General features: G+C 35.7%; 1 protein-coding gene across 2 annotated transcripts; it reads right to left on the reverse strand.

Moving 5' to 3' along the window:
• Positions 1 to 1,288: 1,288 nt before the first annotated feature.
• On the reverse strand, positions 1,289 to 19,859 carry LOC110764914 (plant/protein (DUF810)). Of its 2 annotated transcripts, XM_021967963.2 has the most exons (27): positions 19,132 to 19,859; positions 18,907 to 18,985; positions 18,649 to 18,824; positions 18,491 to 18,555; positions 17,743 to 18,088; positions 16,256 to 16,322; positions 15,954 to 16,107; positions 14,565 to 14,732; positions 14,310 to 14,420; positions 13,370 to 13,579; positions 12,636 to 12,737; positions 11,398 to 11,628; positions 10,948 to 11,022; positions 10,499 to 10,582; positions 8,965 to 9,147; positions 8,689 to 8,844; positions 8,360 to 8,452; positions 7,039 to 7,110; positions 6,254 to 6,371; positions 5,305 to 5,483; positions 4,760 to 4,841; positions 4,516 to 4,620; positions 4,328 to 4,434; positions 3,527 to 3,604; positions 3,335 to 3,430; positions 2,065 to 2,160; positions 1,289 to 1,660 (listed from the first exon to the last, which is right to left on the reverse strand). In XM_021967963.2, exons 2-27 carry the CDS (start codon positions 18,912 to 18,914, stop codon positions 1,487 to 1,489), a joined length of 3,336 nt encoding a protein of 1,111 aa, XP_021823655.2. In that variant the 5' UTR covers positions 18,915 to 18,985; positions 19,132 to 19,859; the 3' UTR covers positions 1,289 to 1,486. The 2 variants fall into 2 exon arrangements, with proteins under 2 accessions (XP_021823655.2, XP_088104342.1); XM_088248216.1 differs by lacking the exon at positions 18,907 to 18,985.
• Between the last annotated feature and the right edge of the window lie 532 nt (positions 19,860 to 20,391).

The raw sequence follows: 20,391 nt of genomic DNA on the forward strand, positions 1-20,391 counted from the left end.
GTAAATATATTATTCTAAGTTGGATGCAACCTCAAAACATATTCTAAACTCTATAAATACTCATCAATTTGTTAATAAAATTATGTTCATGAAATTTCAAAAAATTTACGTCAAAATGTTCGAAAAAAATAAATCACAGAGTAATATGCAAAAATTAACTAAAAAAAAATAACCACAAAAACAAAATAGGATTATATCATTCTTTAACAATTTAATAAAGTTGTGGACTCAAATTATGAGTCTACAATGTTGGAGGAAAAAATAGTTTAAGTCCTAAAAGTACATGAATAGTTGTATTTTTTAGGGTGAAATTTTGGGTTTGAGTCCTCTAGGATTGGAGATGGCCTAATAATCTAAACATCTGATCAAGTCATTGTGCTCTAAGTGGAGAACTGTCTCATATTAGTTATTTTTAATGCCTTTTATGATTTAAAAACTTCAATATTCTACTTTTATGCGCAAGTTCGAAGAGTTTCCCTATAGTTTTCCGAAAGCATCTATGTTTATGCCAAAGCAGGCATATATAGTCCCATTTATTGAGTGATCCCTCAAATAATTTTATTTGAGGTACACCTTTTAGGGTTCCCTACAAATATTTTTTCAATAATCCAAACTATCTATTTTTTAAGTCTACATTCATAGATCATCCTTGCAAAAAATTAGACAAATCGGAAACCATTTTGATATCAAATTGTGTCCTACAAAATCAATGAAATGGTGCTTCAAGAAAATACTAAAATTTCAATAATTCAATTGAGTGGTCAAACGATAAAAGATTCAAGTGATTTTTTTTTTTTGAGATGATCTTTGAATGATTATCTAAAACATAGACGGTTTGGATTAGTAAAATACAATGCTGATTTGACCCTACAAGGATGTCCCTCAAATAAGCTAATTTGAGGAATCTCTGAATGGAAGCTCTCTGTATGTATGTGTATATATATTGATTTTGTTATCAAAATTAATTTTAATAAACTCATCCATAGCTTTTAGCAGCTTTGGTTTTCCATTTTTGTGAAAAAAAAAATCCATACAAAAATTTTACCCACTTCATATTTCTAGCATTCTCTGGACACCCGCTTTGGATTTCTAATATTTCTGAAACACTGCAATATATCAATTCCCCAATTAATCCTATTTATTAAGTTTCAACAATATAATTATTCTACTTATAACATAATAAGAAAAGAGAACCATGCGACTCCATAATCAAAGATTGACTTGAAGAAAATCTTAAAACTGGATCTGGTGCAGGAGAAAGCAAGAGACAGAAAGGGAGGCAGAGAAGGGTACAAACAAAATGGGTACATTAAAAAGAATGGACAAACATAAATACAACATTCGATTGCCTTTCACTTGAAATAACTGAAATTATACACATAAACATCACATTCTAGCAGAATACAAATTTTTTAAGCGACAAAAAGAAATTACAAATTTTACTGCTTTACATTTCCAGAGGACTCGTGAATAGCTAAGGTAATCCCTAAGCTGTGGACTTTGGTATCTTGTACTGCTTCTTAAGGAAAAGAGAGGCCTCCGAATCAGCTCTGTGACATAAGATTCTCAAAAGAGTCTTAGAATCAGCCCCTAGTTTGCTTCTACCACCCTGCACGTTCAGGCCACTGGAAGACTTCAAGTCCTCAATCAGTTCTCGAGTCTGAGAACAGAAAAAAGTAGAAAGAAAAAGTACCATAAATTTAAGTCGACAAGATCATAGAGACATTAAAACAATCAAACGTTGAATTCTGCAAGCTCAAAATTTAAGCGGTCAGAAACTTTGCTATCTTTTACCTTGGTGTATTGTGTGCTTATGTGTGCATATGCATGTGTGTGAGACACAGTAATAAGATGGAGCACTTGCATACATTGTATTATCTTTTTTCTGTTGAATCAATAAGAATATCGTTTGTGTTTGGGTATAGGGTAAAATAAGATGGTTCTTTCTCTCTCTCTCTCTCTCTCTCTCTCTCTCTCAACAAACTTGTTGAAATCACAGCAAGAGGAATGCCTAAAAATAAATAAAAAAGAATCAGAACATGACGAATGTCCAGATGGACTAACCTCATAGCTGTGCAACTTTATTACATCTCGAACACGTGCTACCTGATTTTCGACAACTCCTCTTGGAAGCCCATCTCCTCCAGAGATAAAAAACTCCTGTTAATCACAACCACAATGACACAAAATAAGTGCAAGTTTGGTTTTCAAATTTGAAACTCCACGAAATGCTCTGTCATACAAAGTAGACAATTCTTGTGAAGCAATTTAAATGAACAAATTCACCCGTTTATGTCTTCTTTTGCCAGATTAAGTTCAACCAACTTCCAAATGCCTACTTGTAAGTAAATTCCTTCTTTCCAACGCTAAGGGCCCTTTTGATAACCATTTTAATTTTAGTTTTTAGTTTTCACTTTTCATTTTTTGTGCTAGAGAATAGAGGAAAAAGAGGAATGGAAGTGAGAATGAGAGTGAAGATGAGAGGGGAGGATGGGAGGGAGGAGTTATAAATGTGAAAACAAAAACTAAAAACTGAAATCTATTTGAAATTGTTTTCACTTTCAAGTTTTTGTTTTCACTTTTGTTACTCCTCCCTCCCATCCTCCCCTCTCATCTCATTCTCATCCTCACTCTCATTTTCCTCTATACTCTAGCACAAAAGATGAAAACAAAAAACTAAAATTGAAATGGTTATCAAACGGATCCTAAATGGAACAAGTGTAAATTTGTGGGATATGCAACTTTGTTGGATTACCTATCTGGATTCAAAACAAATTCTCTCTTTTTGGTCAGATATAAAAATAATTATTGGCCTGTATTTAACAGTCTAAACTTTAATTAAAGTATGGTGATAAACCCGAAAAAAAAAAATTCAATGGTATCAAAGAAGCAAACCCAAGTACAAATCCCAATTATGACAACCACCAAATATAGGTACTCTCATATGTTGGGTCCTCTAATTTTTTTTTTTGAATAAGGACGATTGTATTGATAATCAAGAGGACAAGTAGTCCTCGACTAAACAACAAGAGAAAACTCTGTTTGAAAAACAGAAACCAAGAACCAAAATAAGACCCTGGATCTACACCTCTCTAAGAAAGGCAAGGAAAAACTGACAATGGTAGGCTTATCTTAACACAGCTCTCATATCTCTCAATATAATAGGATAGTGAATGTTGGGTCCTCTAATGGTGAGGTGATGTCCACATGTGAGGAGTGTTGGGATCTAAAATAACTGTTCACCCACATTCTAACAGCTTAAACTTTTGTAAACAAGAGTATACACCAATAAAAATTTACCACTTCCAATATTCAAAGGGCACAAAGCAGGTACCTTGAGGACCTCCAAATCTTCTTCTAATAGCTTTGCATCGCCCAAAGAGAAAATTCGTGATGGCCCTCCATCTAATACAACACGGAGTAAACCATCCTGGATAAAAAATAAAATAAAATAAAATTCCAGTGAAATAAAAATTACAGTAAATTTGACAGATTTGTGGAAAGAAGCAAAGGGTAAGGAATAGACCAGCGTTGCTTGAAGGAGACTTGTCACGATGCGATCCCTTAGTGGTTCCACAATTATAGCACACAGTTGACTAAGTTCCTGCAGTAGTTCATAATGACAGGCAGCCCTTTGTCTTCAATATCAATACAATTTTAAGAAACAAATACAAATTAAAAAATGACATGGTTACATAAACTTTGATTAGATGGAAATTAATAACTGAAGAAGAACATGTAATAGGTGGATAGAGAAATCAGACAGAACACTCCTTTTGTCGTTCTTCTGAAACATAAACAATATGTCTAAACAAGTGCTAAAAATTATTCAACTCTACCAAGATGAATAGAGGTAAGTCAAAATTGACCGTATGTAGCATCCAATTTTGATGCCTTTTGAGCATGAATCCAACATAAAAGTCATACGATCAGGTTGATGTGCCAGATCCTAACTACCAACTACCATCTGAACCTATTAGTCGAGTTGATGTATCTTTCTACTTCATGAGATGTAACTCAAACTCCCAGGACACCCTTGTTTAATGGCTAAACTTGTGCTAGCACTATCCACATGACAACACAATTAGGAGTGAAAGTATACGCAACTTAAAAGGTTGATCAAGAAGAGGTACAATTCATAACATGTGGAACACAAATTATATACAACGTGAGGGCAATAAATATAGAATAATTCGGTTTCTTTTATTGTGCAAGGAAATAGAGGCTAAAGGCAGATGAGATCTTGACAGATCAGTCAATTTCTCGCTTAAGCAGCTTTAACTACCACAAAAAATAGAATGTAGCTTCCAAATGGAATAAATCTGACCGTATCAAGTGGTTCATACACTGCTTCGAACCTAGAAAGAGAAACACTTGGTTTATATAAGTTGTTAATAAATGGTTCCCTCAAGTCCCAGAAGATAATCTTAGTTCCTGCAATAAACAGTTGGTAAATTAATAAATGGTCTAGTTTCTCAACGAATTTGACATCATCTAAAAACACAAATCTTGTACCAGTGAACTCGCAAATTTGATCTATAGCAGCATTTATATCTTTTCTACTCCCATCAAACGTGTCCTTTTGGGTGAAACTTTTCGACTTCTCATCTATGGATTTCTCTACAAACAAAGGTCAATATATCAAGCACTGAAAAGATTGCAAACAAATGATGTTAATATGTGTTCCTCAACCTAAATTCCTGTAACTGGAAATATTGCAAACAAACATTAAGTTAGAAAACCACTTTTCTGCACTTACTGGTAAAGTTTTGGCTGGGCTTCTTCCTCGTCCATCGCTCCCACATGCTATCTTCCAACTTATTCAGCTGACTGATTGCATACTGTGAATAGCAAAAAAAGTATACCAGATTTTTTTCAAATCTTATTGGTCAATCAAATTCCTATTAGAAAAAAGTATATGGCAACCAAACAAATTTATATCTAAAAGATATGGTGAAAAGAAACCGGAGGACCATCAAATGTAGATGCAACTAAAGATCTTTAGCAAATAATTATAACAGAGTGTCGTCATTTTCTTATGAAACTTAGGTCTCATTAATATCCATATTTTCACTTTCTTATGATTCTTATAAAAGAATCACATGCATATAACCCATCATTTTCTCACCCAGGACATGTACAATACCAGAACAAAAACATTATAAGATCACAAGCACCTAGAAGAACTCATCCGGCCAATTCAAATTAGGAGTACCAAGGCTTAGTTGAGTTTAGCATTAAAAAATCATTACGAAAATATTTCCTCCCCTCATAATGAAAACGAGAAGCTAAACCTGAACTTACATAAAGTGTATTTAACTGAACACAAAGCGTTGGAGTCGTTCGAACACTAATTTCAGTAGACCTTCTCTCATCAGGCAGCCTAGGGTCAAATAGTTCCTTCTTTACAAAAGCCTTTATTCCAACTTCCTTCTTGTATCTTGTAAGAATGGGCACAGGTGGAATTAAATCTTCCTTGGTAGCTGCATGACCAAAATCCCAATGTAAGGTCTGTGTGGATACAATAACGGTAGATAACAAAAAAAAAAAAAAGGTTAAAATCATTTGTATGGCATGTAGAGAAGGATGAAAAATCTTGTTAGCTTGATATACATTGTTTACATTATGGGGTTCATTGGTAAGCTAACTTGGTAGCAAGGCTTTGGTTGTAGGAGCTCCTGGGTTGAAACCTCAAAACCACATTTCCCAATTCTTTGTTGGTTTGCAAGGTGTAGGTTGGGGCAGCACCTATTGGCATGCATTTCTCTGTCTCTCCACGTGCAGGATGGGGCTGCACGTGAAGGAGGGTTCAGTTTGATATACAGTGTTGACCCATTCCTTCACAGCTTAAGCTTTTGGGGTCCAAGGGAAATCTAACAAATCTAACAATGTAATAAGAAAACAAATAAAGAAACAATTTTGTTTTCTTTTTGGGCACAAAATAAGTATTCATCATTCATGAACCTATTTATAACTAGAAGTTCCTGAGTCCAAAGAAATAAAAGCAGAAAACAACATTTACGCAAATAAGTGCTACACTAATATCCATCAATAAAATTATCTACAGGTCAATTCTGTAGAAGGCCAGATAAACAACTGTTGCCCAAGGAATATGTACGAGAGTAGAGTAAAGGAAACATAGCTTGTGATAAGATAATTTTAAATGACCCTCACGAAGTTTTCCACAACTGTGATAACACATGTATGTCATGTCGGCCAGTTCAGAATTGTACAACTCACAAGTAGCACATACCCAACTTGTCAATGACATGATTTGCGAACACTTGAAAAGCATTGTCAACTCCGCGAAACAAACCACTCAATTCTGTAGGCCTCATTGGAACCTTGAGATCAAAAAATTGGTCAACAGTCTGCATGAAATTTTTTTTATAAGGAAACACATCAGCAACGTTGGTCAGTGGCAAAAGCAGATAATATATTTGAAGGCCAAATCCTACAAGTACATCCAGAATTGTAAGATTCCATATGAAACCACTGACAAATTCTAGAATTGAAGTACAGATACTTGACAATGCATTTAATAGTCCACTTCCCTTAAAGCCAACCTCCAAGAAAAGTTCCACATTATATCCAATTCAATTTATTTTTCATTTCATAAAGACATCCTTTCTTGATGAATAACACACTTATTTGACTGCTATTGATTGTACTATAGATGAGGACTCCTTGTCCATTGCATACACTTTTTGAGTTTTTATTTTAATAAAAGTATATTTTGGTTCAAAAAATAACACAATCATTTGAAACCCAGAAATGAAAGCATTTCAAAGATATCAATGGCAACGATACAATTATTTGAGAAGATGCAGACTTTTGGAAACATATAACAAACTTATTTATCACCAATTATAAGAGTGTGACCCATATTGTCAACTATGTATGCATTTTTATTATGACTACGTAAGTTATTGTTATTAACACATACATATAAATTGATCAGTATATTTTTTTTTCATTATGAAAGATGTAGTTTATACAATACCATATGCAAAACCCAAAAAGAACAAACAGTCATACCTCCTCCACAATCCTAAATACTTCAACTATTGAACTCCCATGCCGCTGTTGAGGTGATATTGGGTCCCACCTCTGTAAGATGATGCACACGAACATTAAGCAACTTACAAGATGAAAAAAGAAGCCCCATATATTGTTACAAAAAATGAAGATGTGAAAAGTTTTCATAAATTATAACAAAAACTAACCTACATGCAAATGGTGATACAACGGCTTTCCCTAAATTGTTATGAAAATTAAACAAAGGACGAAATGGAACTAGTATAATTATGTTTGAAGCGGCAGCACAGCCAGACATTCCTACAAATACCCAATTACTGAATAAGCCCCATGTGTTCAAAGTATTAACGAGTCTGACTATCCGAATTACTGCATGGCATAATGAAGTGGCAGACTTGGCCGTTGATACACAAAACTTACAATTTTACATGAGATAATGGATGATGGATTTGAGTAATACAATCATAAGAAATAACTGGATGCTTCACATATACTACCTTTCTCTCATTTTCCACACTGACAGAAAGAAGAGATAAAAGTATTATCTCTTTTATAATACCCTTCCACAGAATATTACACAAGTATTACTAACCACAGTTTAGGGGCAGGGGCCTCTCCCTTAATTTATTTGTCACCATGACTCCTCAATATAACCTACCTCAAAGCTACCAACTTCCTGGTACCCAACGCCACCACTAATTAGGTGAGAAAACATCATTCCAACAATAGTTTTTGAAGGAAGTTGAGATTCCACCGCAAAACCAATTGGCAATGGGGGGAGTATCCCTACTCCTTATAAACTCAGGCTAGGTCCCTTAACTTTTCAATGTGGGGCAAACACTCTCAACACGCCCCCGCACGTTGAACATGTGTGGCCGTTCACATGAACAACACATATTAGGTGACGTGGAAGCATGTGTGGCCGTTGGGCCCAACACATGAAGCCTCGCTGTGATACCATGAAGGAAGTTGAGGGTCCACCCCAAAACCAATTGGCAATGGGAGGAGTAGCCCAACTCCCTGAACTTTTCATTGTGGGACAAACACTCTCAACAGTTTTCATTCTGACTGGATTACCAGAAGTTACCAATCTAGAGTATATCAAACAAGTACAACAATTTCTGAAGAAAGACATAAAATACCAGTCAATATCACGTTCACCCCTAAGTCTCAAACAGGTAGCATAAAAACAAAAATGTGCTCGCTTCCTTTCTTTTTACTGCTTTTATGGCTTGTGCTTTCAAGATGAGAACAATAAAAAGTAAACTAACATAAGAAATTAAAACATTAATAAAAAAAAAGGATAAACTTTAAATTTTACCTCTTGTTGAACAGCCCGTTCAACCCAACCTAAGACCCTTCCAAGTTGCGAATTGACCCAACGCATCACCAATGTTCCAGATATGGATCCAATCTAAGAAGATATAAGAAGTTCAATAAAATGACAATAAAAAGCAATGGAGCATATTGGTAAACAGTAAACCTGACATATTGTTTGCAACTATCTAATTTTTCAGCTTTAGCTTAGAGGAACCAAGTCTTTTTCCAATTGTGCATATCCATGACTTTACACTATTAGAAGACAAATTTACATTAAAACTGAAAAAGAAAAAAAGGAAATATGTAATGTAAAAAAAATCCAACTATCACCTGGTATGGAGCTAGTTTCCTACAGTATATATCTGCAGTTTCCTCTCCAGAATTGGACGTAATAAGTTCCATAATGTACTGCTCAAGGTTATCAGCTGCTGGAAATACAGATATTACATCCTCGGTCAGATGTTCAGCCACACCGAGAAAAGGTTTCTGAAATAACACATTAGCATTAAGTTCTCCACTTCCACCCTAAAAAACTACTGTATCATAGAAAAAATGTAGATAAATGTAATTCTCATTATTAAAAAAAAGGGGGGCATATAAGCTCACCAACTTGTTGCCATAAAGCCTATGAAGGAGTGAGGCTGAGACAGAAGTTGCTTGTGGATGCCTCTGGGATAAAATTGGCATGAACATGGTTGTATCTTTTTTTAAGAGTTTCTTGGTCTCTTCAGCAAGCAATGCCAAAGGATGTTCATGCTTTGAGTCTGATTTTTCAACAGACTGTAAGATCTGTACAACAAGAAAATACATTTTTAAAATTTAAAAATTCAAATCCATTGTTCAGCGGTCTTAAATGGAAACTTTAATCGTATCAACGGTATCTGTTTATGTAAGTGTGTGTGTGAGTACACATGAGTTCTGTGGAGAGTGACCACTGAATAAATTGTGTATTGGACTCTCGTCTGAACAATTTACCACTCGGTGTCTTCTCGATTTTGAAGCTTGCTAGTTACTAGTAAGCCTAGCTTGACATCACTGCACCTTTGTCTTTGATTAGGGTCCCAACACAACATTTATAAGATTAGTGTTTTATTGACTATTCAGGGGAAGTGTTAGTTAGAGTTGTAGGTCTTTTTCTAGTTAGTGTTTTATTAATATTTATTATCATTATTGTATTTTACATTCATGCTTAAATTCTGTAGCACAAGATCCCTTAGAGATCACCAAAATCTAACCCTTCCCCAAAGCTTCTCCTCCCCTACTCGGCTTAAATCTTAAAAAATTCTTCTATTTCTTTCCATCCACACAACAGGACAAGGGCTTTGCTTTCTTTCCACCATTGATCACAGTGCGTTTTTTTATGCAGGAAAGAATAACAGCCTTTTGGAACTACCCAGCTCACGCCAAACTCCTAAAGATATTTAGACATAACTTCAATGCTATCGGGCAATAACGAAACACAATAGTCTGTTATATCCACAACTTTTAACACTTTCAAGAGAACCTTAAGTTTTTCCTTACTTCGTAATAAGAATAAAAGTTTTGCCTTACTTCATAGTCCTCTATTCCTAGCAGGACATTAGTAAAACATGAAAGATCAAACAAACAAATAGTTGTAACTCTTAAAGTCTCAAACCAGTACAGTGTTCACAAACCTCAGAGTAATATGTACCAACTCTTAAAATCCCTGAAATAAGAAGCCAAAGGCTTCACCTTGTTCTCAATGATGATAAACAAATTAGGGACAAAGTTTCTGGTCAACTACTACAACTTTTTGTACATGATAGAGCCTAAAAATAATTCCTATACAGCCAAATTTTGATTAATTTTGTTAGTTACCTACTACTTTCAAAAGTTTAACATGTTAGAATGTGGGCTTGAATTTCCTCATGACTGGGGTCTAACATATACACAACACTGGACTCCGGTTCTAATACCATGACAAATGTTTTTGGTCTACTAATGTTCCAAAATCTTTAAGTATGGGCCAATTATAGTTTTTTTTCCTTACACCTCTCTTCCCAAAGGAGAAGTCCATTGCCTAATTTTCCTATATTAAATTTTGCTTGTTTGATAATAGTAAGACTTACTAATATATTGTGTGTGAAAAATCTTATAAAAAAATCACTGAAACACTTACCCTTGTAAATGCATTCTTAATAGAAGATGATATATATGATTCTATCTGATCTCGATCTGTGTTGGATGTATATTGCATCATTGCCTGTGGAACAAATAAAAGAAATCATCTTTAAACCTTTTGCAATTTGAAAACACATTCGAATATCTGTTATTTTAAAAAAAATCCAGATATTAAAGTTGGCAAAAAATAAGGGTTCATCACAAGAAAGAATAACTTAGAAAAGTTGGAAAGTTATACTAGTTGTTTTCCACAAGTCAAGAACCATGCTTGGCTCCTCACCGCTGAGACATCACCAATTCATACCAATGAATTGGTGAAAGTGGTGAGTCCCACCATTCACCTGACACCTTAGCAGTGAGAAGAAAAGTTTTTCCTCAACGATGAAGAGCCATGCATTATTCTCTAATATTAGTCAAGAACAAAGTTTCCTTTGAGTCTACACATACTGCTTCAGTTTCCTCCAATAGAAGCCTTTGAGCAATCATTGCAACAGCTACTACATTCTCCATCATAACTGGCACCTACAAGGTACATGAGAAGTTTAAGAAAACTGAGTTGCAACCAGGAGGGTCCCTTGGTAAAAGTGACTAAAATTAGCATAATTTTTTAATTAGCTGAATCCGCTGGAGCCTGGAGTGGTGTCATGAAGATGCAACATTAACAAGTACCAGAAGTGAAAAAAGCTGCATAGCATAAATACACAAGCATATAATAAAACAGAAAGATCATGCAAGCAAATGGGCACAAGACCTATGATAGTTATTTCCATGGTAGTATAAAAACGAACATATACAAATTAAAAATAATGTTTAAAAAAGCTAACATCAGCCTGACAACAGACCAAATTAAGAATGAGGACCACACCCAAGTATAACACTTCTAGGACCTTAGCATACCTCAGAAAAGTGCAGATGGTAGTCTCCTAACTGCTTATTGGCCCATTTCTGAATGGGCAACAAGAAGGACTGTAAGAAAGATAAATCTTGGTGACCCTGATCGCCTTCAACTCTACAATGCAAACTCTTCAAGTGTAACCTCTCTTGTGGTCCCCGTTGTTCCTTCAATGGTATTTTCTTTAACTGTTCAATGGCATGTTTTAAAACTCCTTGCTCGCTTGTAATAACATGCTGTGATCACAGAATCAATACAAACTGTAAATGGCGATGATACTTATCAGTAGAAAAAATTTACTAATGGAACTGCCAAGAACAGACATTCACGAGAACAGACAAAAATGAAACAAAAGAATTAGAAAGAACTAATCTAGCTGAAAAGAAACTCAAAGAATTGAACAAATAAAGCAATTGTTGTAGAATGGACAAAGAAAATGAGACAGTACATAATTGACATGATATCATGCTGACAAGGAGCCACCCATGAAAGACATTCCACTCTCAGTATCTTTATACTTGAAACCTCCTAAAAATATGCATGTACGAATTTTTATCACTGTAGAGCATGTGTGTGTGTGTGTGTGTACTTGTGGTGGGCTTCAATTCCCAGTGAAAAGATTTGCTAGTTGAAAAGTATAAGATGAAACGTCAAATTGTTCAAAACCAAAGTCGATTGAACCAAGCTTTTGTAGACATCTATCACATGTTAGAATCTATTATTAGTGTCATTCAATGCAACTTCAATTATCCAAGATGCTGTACATAGAAATTTTTAAAATGTTGGAAAAACATTGATGTTTCCAAAGATACGGAATGCCTTCAATAAGAATGAGAGGTTCATGGGATGGGAGAGGAGTACCTCCGATTGTATAACTTATAGGCCTATAGGCCTCAGACTAAAACAAAATTATAAACAACAAGGTACAAAACTCTACAAGGGTTTGCACAATCGGAGGTACATGTTGTTTGTGTGTGTGTGTGTGTGTGTGTGTGTGTGAGAGAGAGAGAGAGAGAGAGAGTCCTTTATGTCTGTTAAGTCCATATCTTCCAGTAATTATATGAAAAACAAATATCTTTTTTAGAATACATATTGTAAATGTAACAATATAAGACACATGTGAACCATACTCTCCATCACATATAAACAATGACATTATAGCTTTCCCCATAAAAGAACAAAAACATCACTTTAGCGGCTGCAGAACAATGCGAAAAGTAAATTACTTTTATGCCTATTATACCTGTCGGAATAAGACCCATGCATAGCAGGTGTAATGCATGGTCTCCGTGATTCCTAAAACACGCCACGTTGACTTCACAAGCTCGAGTATTTCTTCCACTTCCTGAAAATAAAGATAAGCTAGAGACTCTGAGAGACAAAGAAAAAAAGCCCAGCTGCTGCTTTCTTTGTAAATTCATATTTGACAACTTGGGGTATCCACACCTGTAGCCCACATGCAAAATAGACAACAGTGACTGTTAATGGTTTTGATGTTTGTGCCCTAAAGATCCTCAGGTTAAATCAGTTTTCGAATTCAGCCTTTAATTAAGAGCTGAGTTATAAACTTTTTTGCCTCACAGGGGTACCTATGTAGAAATTTGTATGTATTATTTACCAATCGTGTTGAGTTCAGGACTTCCTAGGAGCCCTGGGTATGAAATAAGTCCGTGTGTTTGAGACGTAGGTTTTTTTAACTGGATAATTCTTTCAACCCTAGCGCCCACCACATAAAACCAAGGTTAAGTTTCCTAAACTACCATACATCACTATGCAGTAAAGCAAAACTACATTTTATTTTACAGAACAAATTCTGAAATCTGAGAGCTTATAAAACAGAATGGAGATCCTAACTCCAGAATGCTTTTAAAACCCAACCAATCAAGCAGAAAGTGACTTGGCAATGTAAATGAATACAGTTCTTCTGTAGATTTTGACAGAGCCGTGTTGTCATGGCCAAGAACCAAAAGTACTAACCTCAGTCAACTTTCCCTCATCTAACATATCAAAGACACTGAGAAGCAGTTTCTCATACAGTCTAACGTTCAAGTGATAACCATCTGCCCAGTGACATACTTCACCAGTTAAGTCACCACGAGCAGGCCTCTCAGCAAGTGGAGTGGCAATCTCTCGAAGAGATCTTAAGCATTCTGTTCGTTGGAGTTCACCCGTGGAAGGTGGAAGAAACTACAATCAAACGAGAAAGGAAAGGGGGTGAAATGAAAAACAAAACAAATATAATTATACCAAAAGCAACATGCAAAAAATTGAGATGGAACCATGCTGGAAATGTAGACCAAATATTAAGTAGTACAAAATTTATTGAAACCACCAAGTTATAAAATAAATCATTATTATCAAAAATTATGGGCCAGAGCTCACATGGTGGTAAAACAGGAAATGGGTGCTAATTTGTTAGTTTATAACAAAAGAACACCTAACGCCCAACTATATGCCACATGAGCCATAGTTGACGTGGTAAAACAGTGAGTGGGACTGGGTAGCTTTTAGGTCATTTTCTTCTTTTTCTTCTTTTCTTGTTTACCAAAAACACAGAGAGAGAGAGAGAGAGAGAAAAGTTTTTAACACCCAAACAAGATCAGTAGAATTCTTTTTAATAAGAGATAAAAATACAAGAGAAATGCACAAAAATTCCATCATATTCCACATACACCCTCAAAGAAAAACACAAGTTACACTAATGTTGAACACCCAACTACCCCTATTTCTGGTGTTTCCAAAGCAAAAAAAAGGTTTAAGACCCAAATATTTCCATTATAATCTTATAATTATATAAAGTAGAACAAATGGTTTTCGAGTGTTAGTTAAGAGAATAAATGATTGGGTCAGGGAAATTTTAATTGTCTATTATTGTGATAGAGAGCATTCCAGCCATTTAGATGAACAGAAGACATACCTCAGATTCTTCAATTTTTGCTAAAAGAATCCTAAACTCACTCGCCTTCCGTCCAGACTCCCCAAATCCGACAGCAGGGAAATTAAGAAGCCCTTCCTCCAACATATTCAACTGTGAAAACAAATCAGAATTTCTCAATTTGGATCGCATGTGCATATATGGTCACCCCTCCAATTTCACCAAATAGGAAATTTACATGGCCAATAAAACGTATCAACACAAAATGAAAGATAGATTGTAAGGAACAGAACTTACCTGCCTTTTCTGCCACCGTATATACGCCTTCTTGTCAGAAAATTCTGTTCGTGAAATACAACAGAGAAGTTCCAGAGGAACCAGTAGGGCATCCATTCTTTTTCCCACTTTTCCAGCTAGGGCATTAAGCAGCCCTTGTCTAGTTCTGATGTCCATTGCCTCAGATATCTGCATTTACGAGTATGAGAAAAGAAATCATTAAATCAATATGAATCCAAAGAAATACAGTTCACCAAAACTGCATAAAAAATCATATTTGAAGACAGCAATGATTTCAGAACCCCTCTGGCTGACGCCACGTCAATTACAAACCAATAATGAGGTACAGAGAGGATCACATTAAGACGAATACATTCAGTGGGGACCTGAACAAGGAAAGAAACAACTGACCCACTTATAAAATTTTACAGTGCATAGCAGCTTGAAGTGACAGCTAATAATGCATACAAGATTAACATATGCATGTACCAAATCTTGTATTGCTGGGCTACGATAAAGAAAAATTATGCAACAGCACATGTGCTCGGAACTACCACAACCAGATGATTGTTTACAATATGGGCCATTCTCCAGTGAACTAATAAGCTTATACATGATGCTCAGCCTTTTAGTCTTAGTAATTAACCCTCCGGTTTCAAAAGAAAAACATGCTATGCAGTCCTTTGTGCTCGCATAGTTCTTAAGTATTCTACCATATGGGCTCATTTAGTATGCTGGACTGAACTGTACTATTTCAATTTGATTGTAATGTACTTCTTCCTATTGTATTAACCTCACTACTATCATGGGTTTGGTACTGTCAGGACTAAGACGCCGGATAATCTGTACCGTGTTATGTATTGTACTGTATAAGGGAACCAACAGGACTAAACAATGATTAAATAATTTCTAAAAATAATCTTATTTAGGAAACTTAAATATGCCTTATATCATATTTGTAACTATCATTTATAAATATCATTCATCTCCAATGTTTATCAAACACCGCTTATTTGAAAGTTTAACAAACTACTCCTCAAAATCAATACACCCATTCGGGATGATGGAGGAGTTCCAACCCCTCGGTCTTCCATTTTTAATAACACAAATTAATTGAACATTAATGTATCAGGGAAGTCGAGAATAGGGGAGAGAAGGAATGGGTATGGGATAAACTATTCACCCCTAATCAATCTAATTCATGGTTTTTCAATTATTGGATTGCGAATTTTAATGTAAAACTCACATAAATTTTGATTTCTCATGTGTTAGTAAACCCAGGGGAAGTCTGGAATCAGAATAATTCGAACACCATTCCCAGGTAAGTAAGCATGCCATAAAAGGAGAGGAAAAGGGAGAAGAAATAGAGTAGTAATGCCTCCATTTGAAAAGCAAATGACTACTAAATACCTCCATCTGGACACGCATGGTCTCCAACAAACCAACCAATCCAGGTGCTCGTTGAGACTGACTCAAAGGATTTTCGTTTCTACTACGTCCAAGTTTCCTCATCAGCTTGGACCTTTTGTCTTTCTTTTTCTCTTTTGACGGCACAATCAGACCCCTGTTCAGACAGAGAGAGTGCAAACATGGATGGTGTCATGTCAGAACTAAACTAAGTACACAAATAGAGCTGCAATCACAACAGCATTTCCTTGATTTACAAGAAAACAAAAAATATTTGCAGACCCAATAAGAAAATGAAAGTATACCCTGCAGCACCAGCACATGCCAAAAGGACTTCATATGCAGTTTCACGGAGATCATCTTCTGTGATACCTAAACAAGAAAAGGAGGAAAAAAAAATTATGACAACCATCCCATGCTTTTTAGTGTCAACTTTCATCAATCATCCTAGGGGCTGGGAATGCAGTCTTTGCTACTGATTGCCAAATATGTGGAAAAAGCAGACAGATGCATCTGTATAGGATACCTGTAGGTTACTCTATACCTCTTTAATACTTCCTAATGTGCCAAATATTTTTTAAAAAAATGTATCCAAACATAAATAATAATTAAAAATAAAATCATGGTCTCAAATTGGGCAGTTGTTATTGACTGAAACATAGCAAAGGGTCATATGAGATATGCTTTACTCTTTGAGTTATACATAAATTAAGAATGCTTGTATGATGAATCTACCACACCATATGAGTATAACAATCTTGGAGAACTTTGAAAAAAAATTATGTAAATATATATACATTGATCTACATGTATGTGCATTTAGCATTGTGGCGATAATGCAGTCTACTCTTTCCAGAATATTTACATTTCAACGTATCCAACATCCATATCCAACTTCCTTGTGCAAAAGAAACAGACCATTAATATCAATACTCATCATGAAAATCTCCAAAACCCAATATCTTCAAATCCATTATTCCATTAATATCATCAGAATCTTATGCAAGATGTGGTTAATGATACAGAATTTAAAGTGTGTTAGCTCGGTAGAGGATAGGGTGTCTATCTAGAGGTGGGACCATTGCCCTAACTATGTTGGTCTTTAATTAGTATTCCTTTTTCATGTCTCTCTTTCGAATGTCAAGTAGAGTAGCTAAGGTTTTAGAAAAAAAATGATGTGGGAAATCCTATTGATGCATAGCTCTGTTTTGCATTGCTTGTCGAGTCGTCGTCAAGTAGTCTAGCTAGCAACTACCAGCTAGACCACTGGACAACTTGTCCCCTGTTTTGTATTTTTTTCATTTTAATGAAACTGTGTTTCTTATCACAATATTTATATAAAAAATAGTATAATGCATATCATAACCAGTTAGTTTAGAATTGAAAAGTCAACCAATGACCATAAATTCAAAGCTTATTGTACTATCTGAATCTGGTACTTCTACTGAATTCATAGTGTAGTTTTTCATGGTTAAGTATAATGTAGTTTGACAAGATTTATATGGTATGCATATAAGCTGGTATCGGTTAAGATAGTAGGAATGATGATATAAAAATACACAACTTTTTATTTGAGAGCTAACTCTCTCTAGATTTTTTTTTTTCTTTCCTTTCTTGGTAGATAAGTTAAGGCCAAAATTTAATGTACCTGCACCTACCTCTTTATCACATGAGCCTGCACCCAAGGGCCATCATGTGGAAAGTGTAGGTCACTAATTAGACTAGTTTCATGCAAGGGAAATTTTACATAATTTAGTTTTGATACAATTTCAATGGCTTTAAAATCTATTACCTGTCTTAAAAGAAGGCAATCCAAGCGAAAGATCAGTAGCATCGTTTCGAATCCTTCGTGAAATCCGGAGACTGTCAGCCTCATCAATATCATCATCCTCGAAATCTTCAATATCATCTACAGTCAGTTCTTGAGCTTGTGTGTAGTTAAAAGATTCTGACTTTGACACACTTGATGCAACCGGAGATGAGTCAAGGTCAGGGATAGATGATAAGACACCTGGAGGTGGAGTTAGAACAGGAAGTGGCACGAAGTCCGGAACAGTTGGTGGTGCCCGTTTTGGAGGAGAACCAGAAAACTCAGGATTCGTAACCAAAAAGAATTCACCAGCAGAACCTGTACTATTCTGGTAAAGTGGAAAAATGAACAGAATGGATATAATTTAAGAAAACAAATTAACAGGAACAAGAGGAAATGAACCTTGATAATACGCAAAAGATAACTAATTAGAAAATAATTTTTTTTGTGATTATCCTAATCCAAATTACAAAAGAAAAAAATAATAATAAATCAACCAAAACCCAGAAAAGATGAGCATAAATAATGAGCACAGGAGCTGCAGAAGGAAAGACTATTAATTGGGAATTTTATTTCCTTGATTGGTCCTAATTTGGATCCACATTATTAAAAACAAAAGGGGTAATAACAACACTAAATCTCCAACCAGATTTGAACTCCAAAGCTGACAAAAGTTTTCACTAATCAACATAAGAATAATTCACTAAATCATGTCTTAAATTGCACTTACCATCTGGGGTAACCCAGTATGGTCATGGTAGTCTCTAATAGCTTCCGAGAGTTCAAGCATTCCACCTACATAACAAAAATAGTGTCCATATATATAAAGAAAGAAACCTAACAAAACCAACAAGTCGAAATCAACAATAAACAAACCAGATAAACCACCTTTCTTAGCACAATTGAGCACATAATCAACACTGACTTGGTCCAGATCCACATCATCTAGGGTAACCGCACCAGGAGGCATTATCACCTTCTTTATTAAGCTACCGGCAAGTATAAAATCCAGAAGCATTCGCCTGTCCCGACGATACCGTTGCAAAAGCTCCACCGCATTCTCCCTACATTCCATTACCAAATTGAAGTTTTCTTTTTGTTGTTTCAGCAAAGCAAAATTCTTTCAAAATAAAAAGCAAGACTTACTCTTCCATCTGAAAATTATTCCCCTGACAAATACCCCAAAACAGGAAAACTCAAGCTTCGCAAAGTGGCATAGCTTGCTCTGTGGGTAAGAAAAGAAAATGAAACTTAAAGATGGGGCTCCATTTCTTAGAAGCACAAGAGAAGATCCGTTTCCGTTTGGTGGCTATGATTTCAGAGAAGAAAATGAAACTGGAGAATCAGAAGAAGCATGTCCGAATTGTTTACCTCAGTTTTTCTCAGCGACCGAACAGAGGATTGAGCTTAAATGAGTGGTAGAGAGAATCGCGGGACTAAAAAATGTAGAGGAGGAAAGCAAGTGAAACGGCGAGTTTTGACCGCTGCTGAGTTGAGTTGGGTTTGGTAGCTTCAATCGGAAGCCCCGGCAACGGGTTCTGAAAGAGGAGTTAAGATCTGCTGTCCCCAAATACCCTGTCTCCTCCCTGTCCCCACGTCTCTACCTTAAACAGTACACAGACACCGTTAACTCATATAGAAGATATGGCAGTTGCAGAGGCACCATCACTCTCTCTCTTCAAAATCGCACGACGAAGGAAAACCAAATCTCACCACAACTTCCTCTCAAAAGATTAAAGACACTATTTTATTATAATAACAATTTCAACAGATTCCAGTTCAGAGTATATTTTTTTCTCTTCTCTGTATTCTTCGGAGGATAAATAAACCCTCCCTGACATCTATTTGTTAGTTTTTGAATATCGGAAACCCACGCCCAAAGAGTTCCCTATAGCAAGGTTTTCGCCAGATCTGGAGCAGTCATGCCATGGTTCCAAATTTCTCCGCTGCGAGGTTGAAGGTAAGAGAGATGGGTGTCAGATTTTACTTCCGCTGCGAGGTTGGAGGGAGGAGAATCTCATACTGCCATGGTTGAGGGAGAAGGCGAAGCCTATTGATATTTTACAATATTTTCTGTACGAGTTGACGGTGTTTGTGTACTGTTAAAGGTAAAGACAAGTGTCAAAATTTTAGATAGGAGATAGGGAGGAGACAGGTAATTTAGGGACAGCAGATCTGAACTCCTGAAAGAGATAGAGAGAGGAAATCCCAGTCGACGAGATTTGGATCTAAAAATCATTTTAAAATTATTTGTGGGAAAAGTAACTATTTGGGAATTTTACTGGTCCCAAAAAAAAAATATCAGTGAAAATTACTACTCGGTAGAAAGCTAGACGCACCACGCCATAGTGCAATATGACCAAAAAAAAAACCACGCCATAGTGCAAGAAGGAACGTGTCAAAATTATAAGGAAGGGACACGGGTTTCCTAATTCCAATAGACTTTATGCTACTTGCTACAGATTTTTAACTTGTTTGTTTACATGCCAGATTTCGAACATAAAACTTGAACCATTGGGATAAGTACTCTTAGGGCTAGTTTGGCATTGCTGTGCTTTTAAAAAAAACTGCTTCTGCTGTGCTGCAAAAATAATTAGCTGTGAAAAAAATCAGTTAGGCGTTTGGTAAACT

This window comes from Prunus avium, chromosome 2 (assembly GCF_965620075.1).
Source record: "Prunus avium chromosome 2, drPruAviu1.hap1.1, whole genome shotgun sequence".
NCBI lineage: Eukaryota > Viridiplantae > Streptophyta > Magnoliopsida > Rosales > Rosaceae > Prunus > Prunus avium.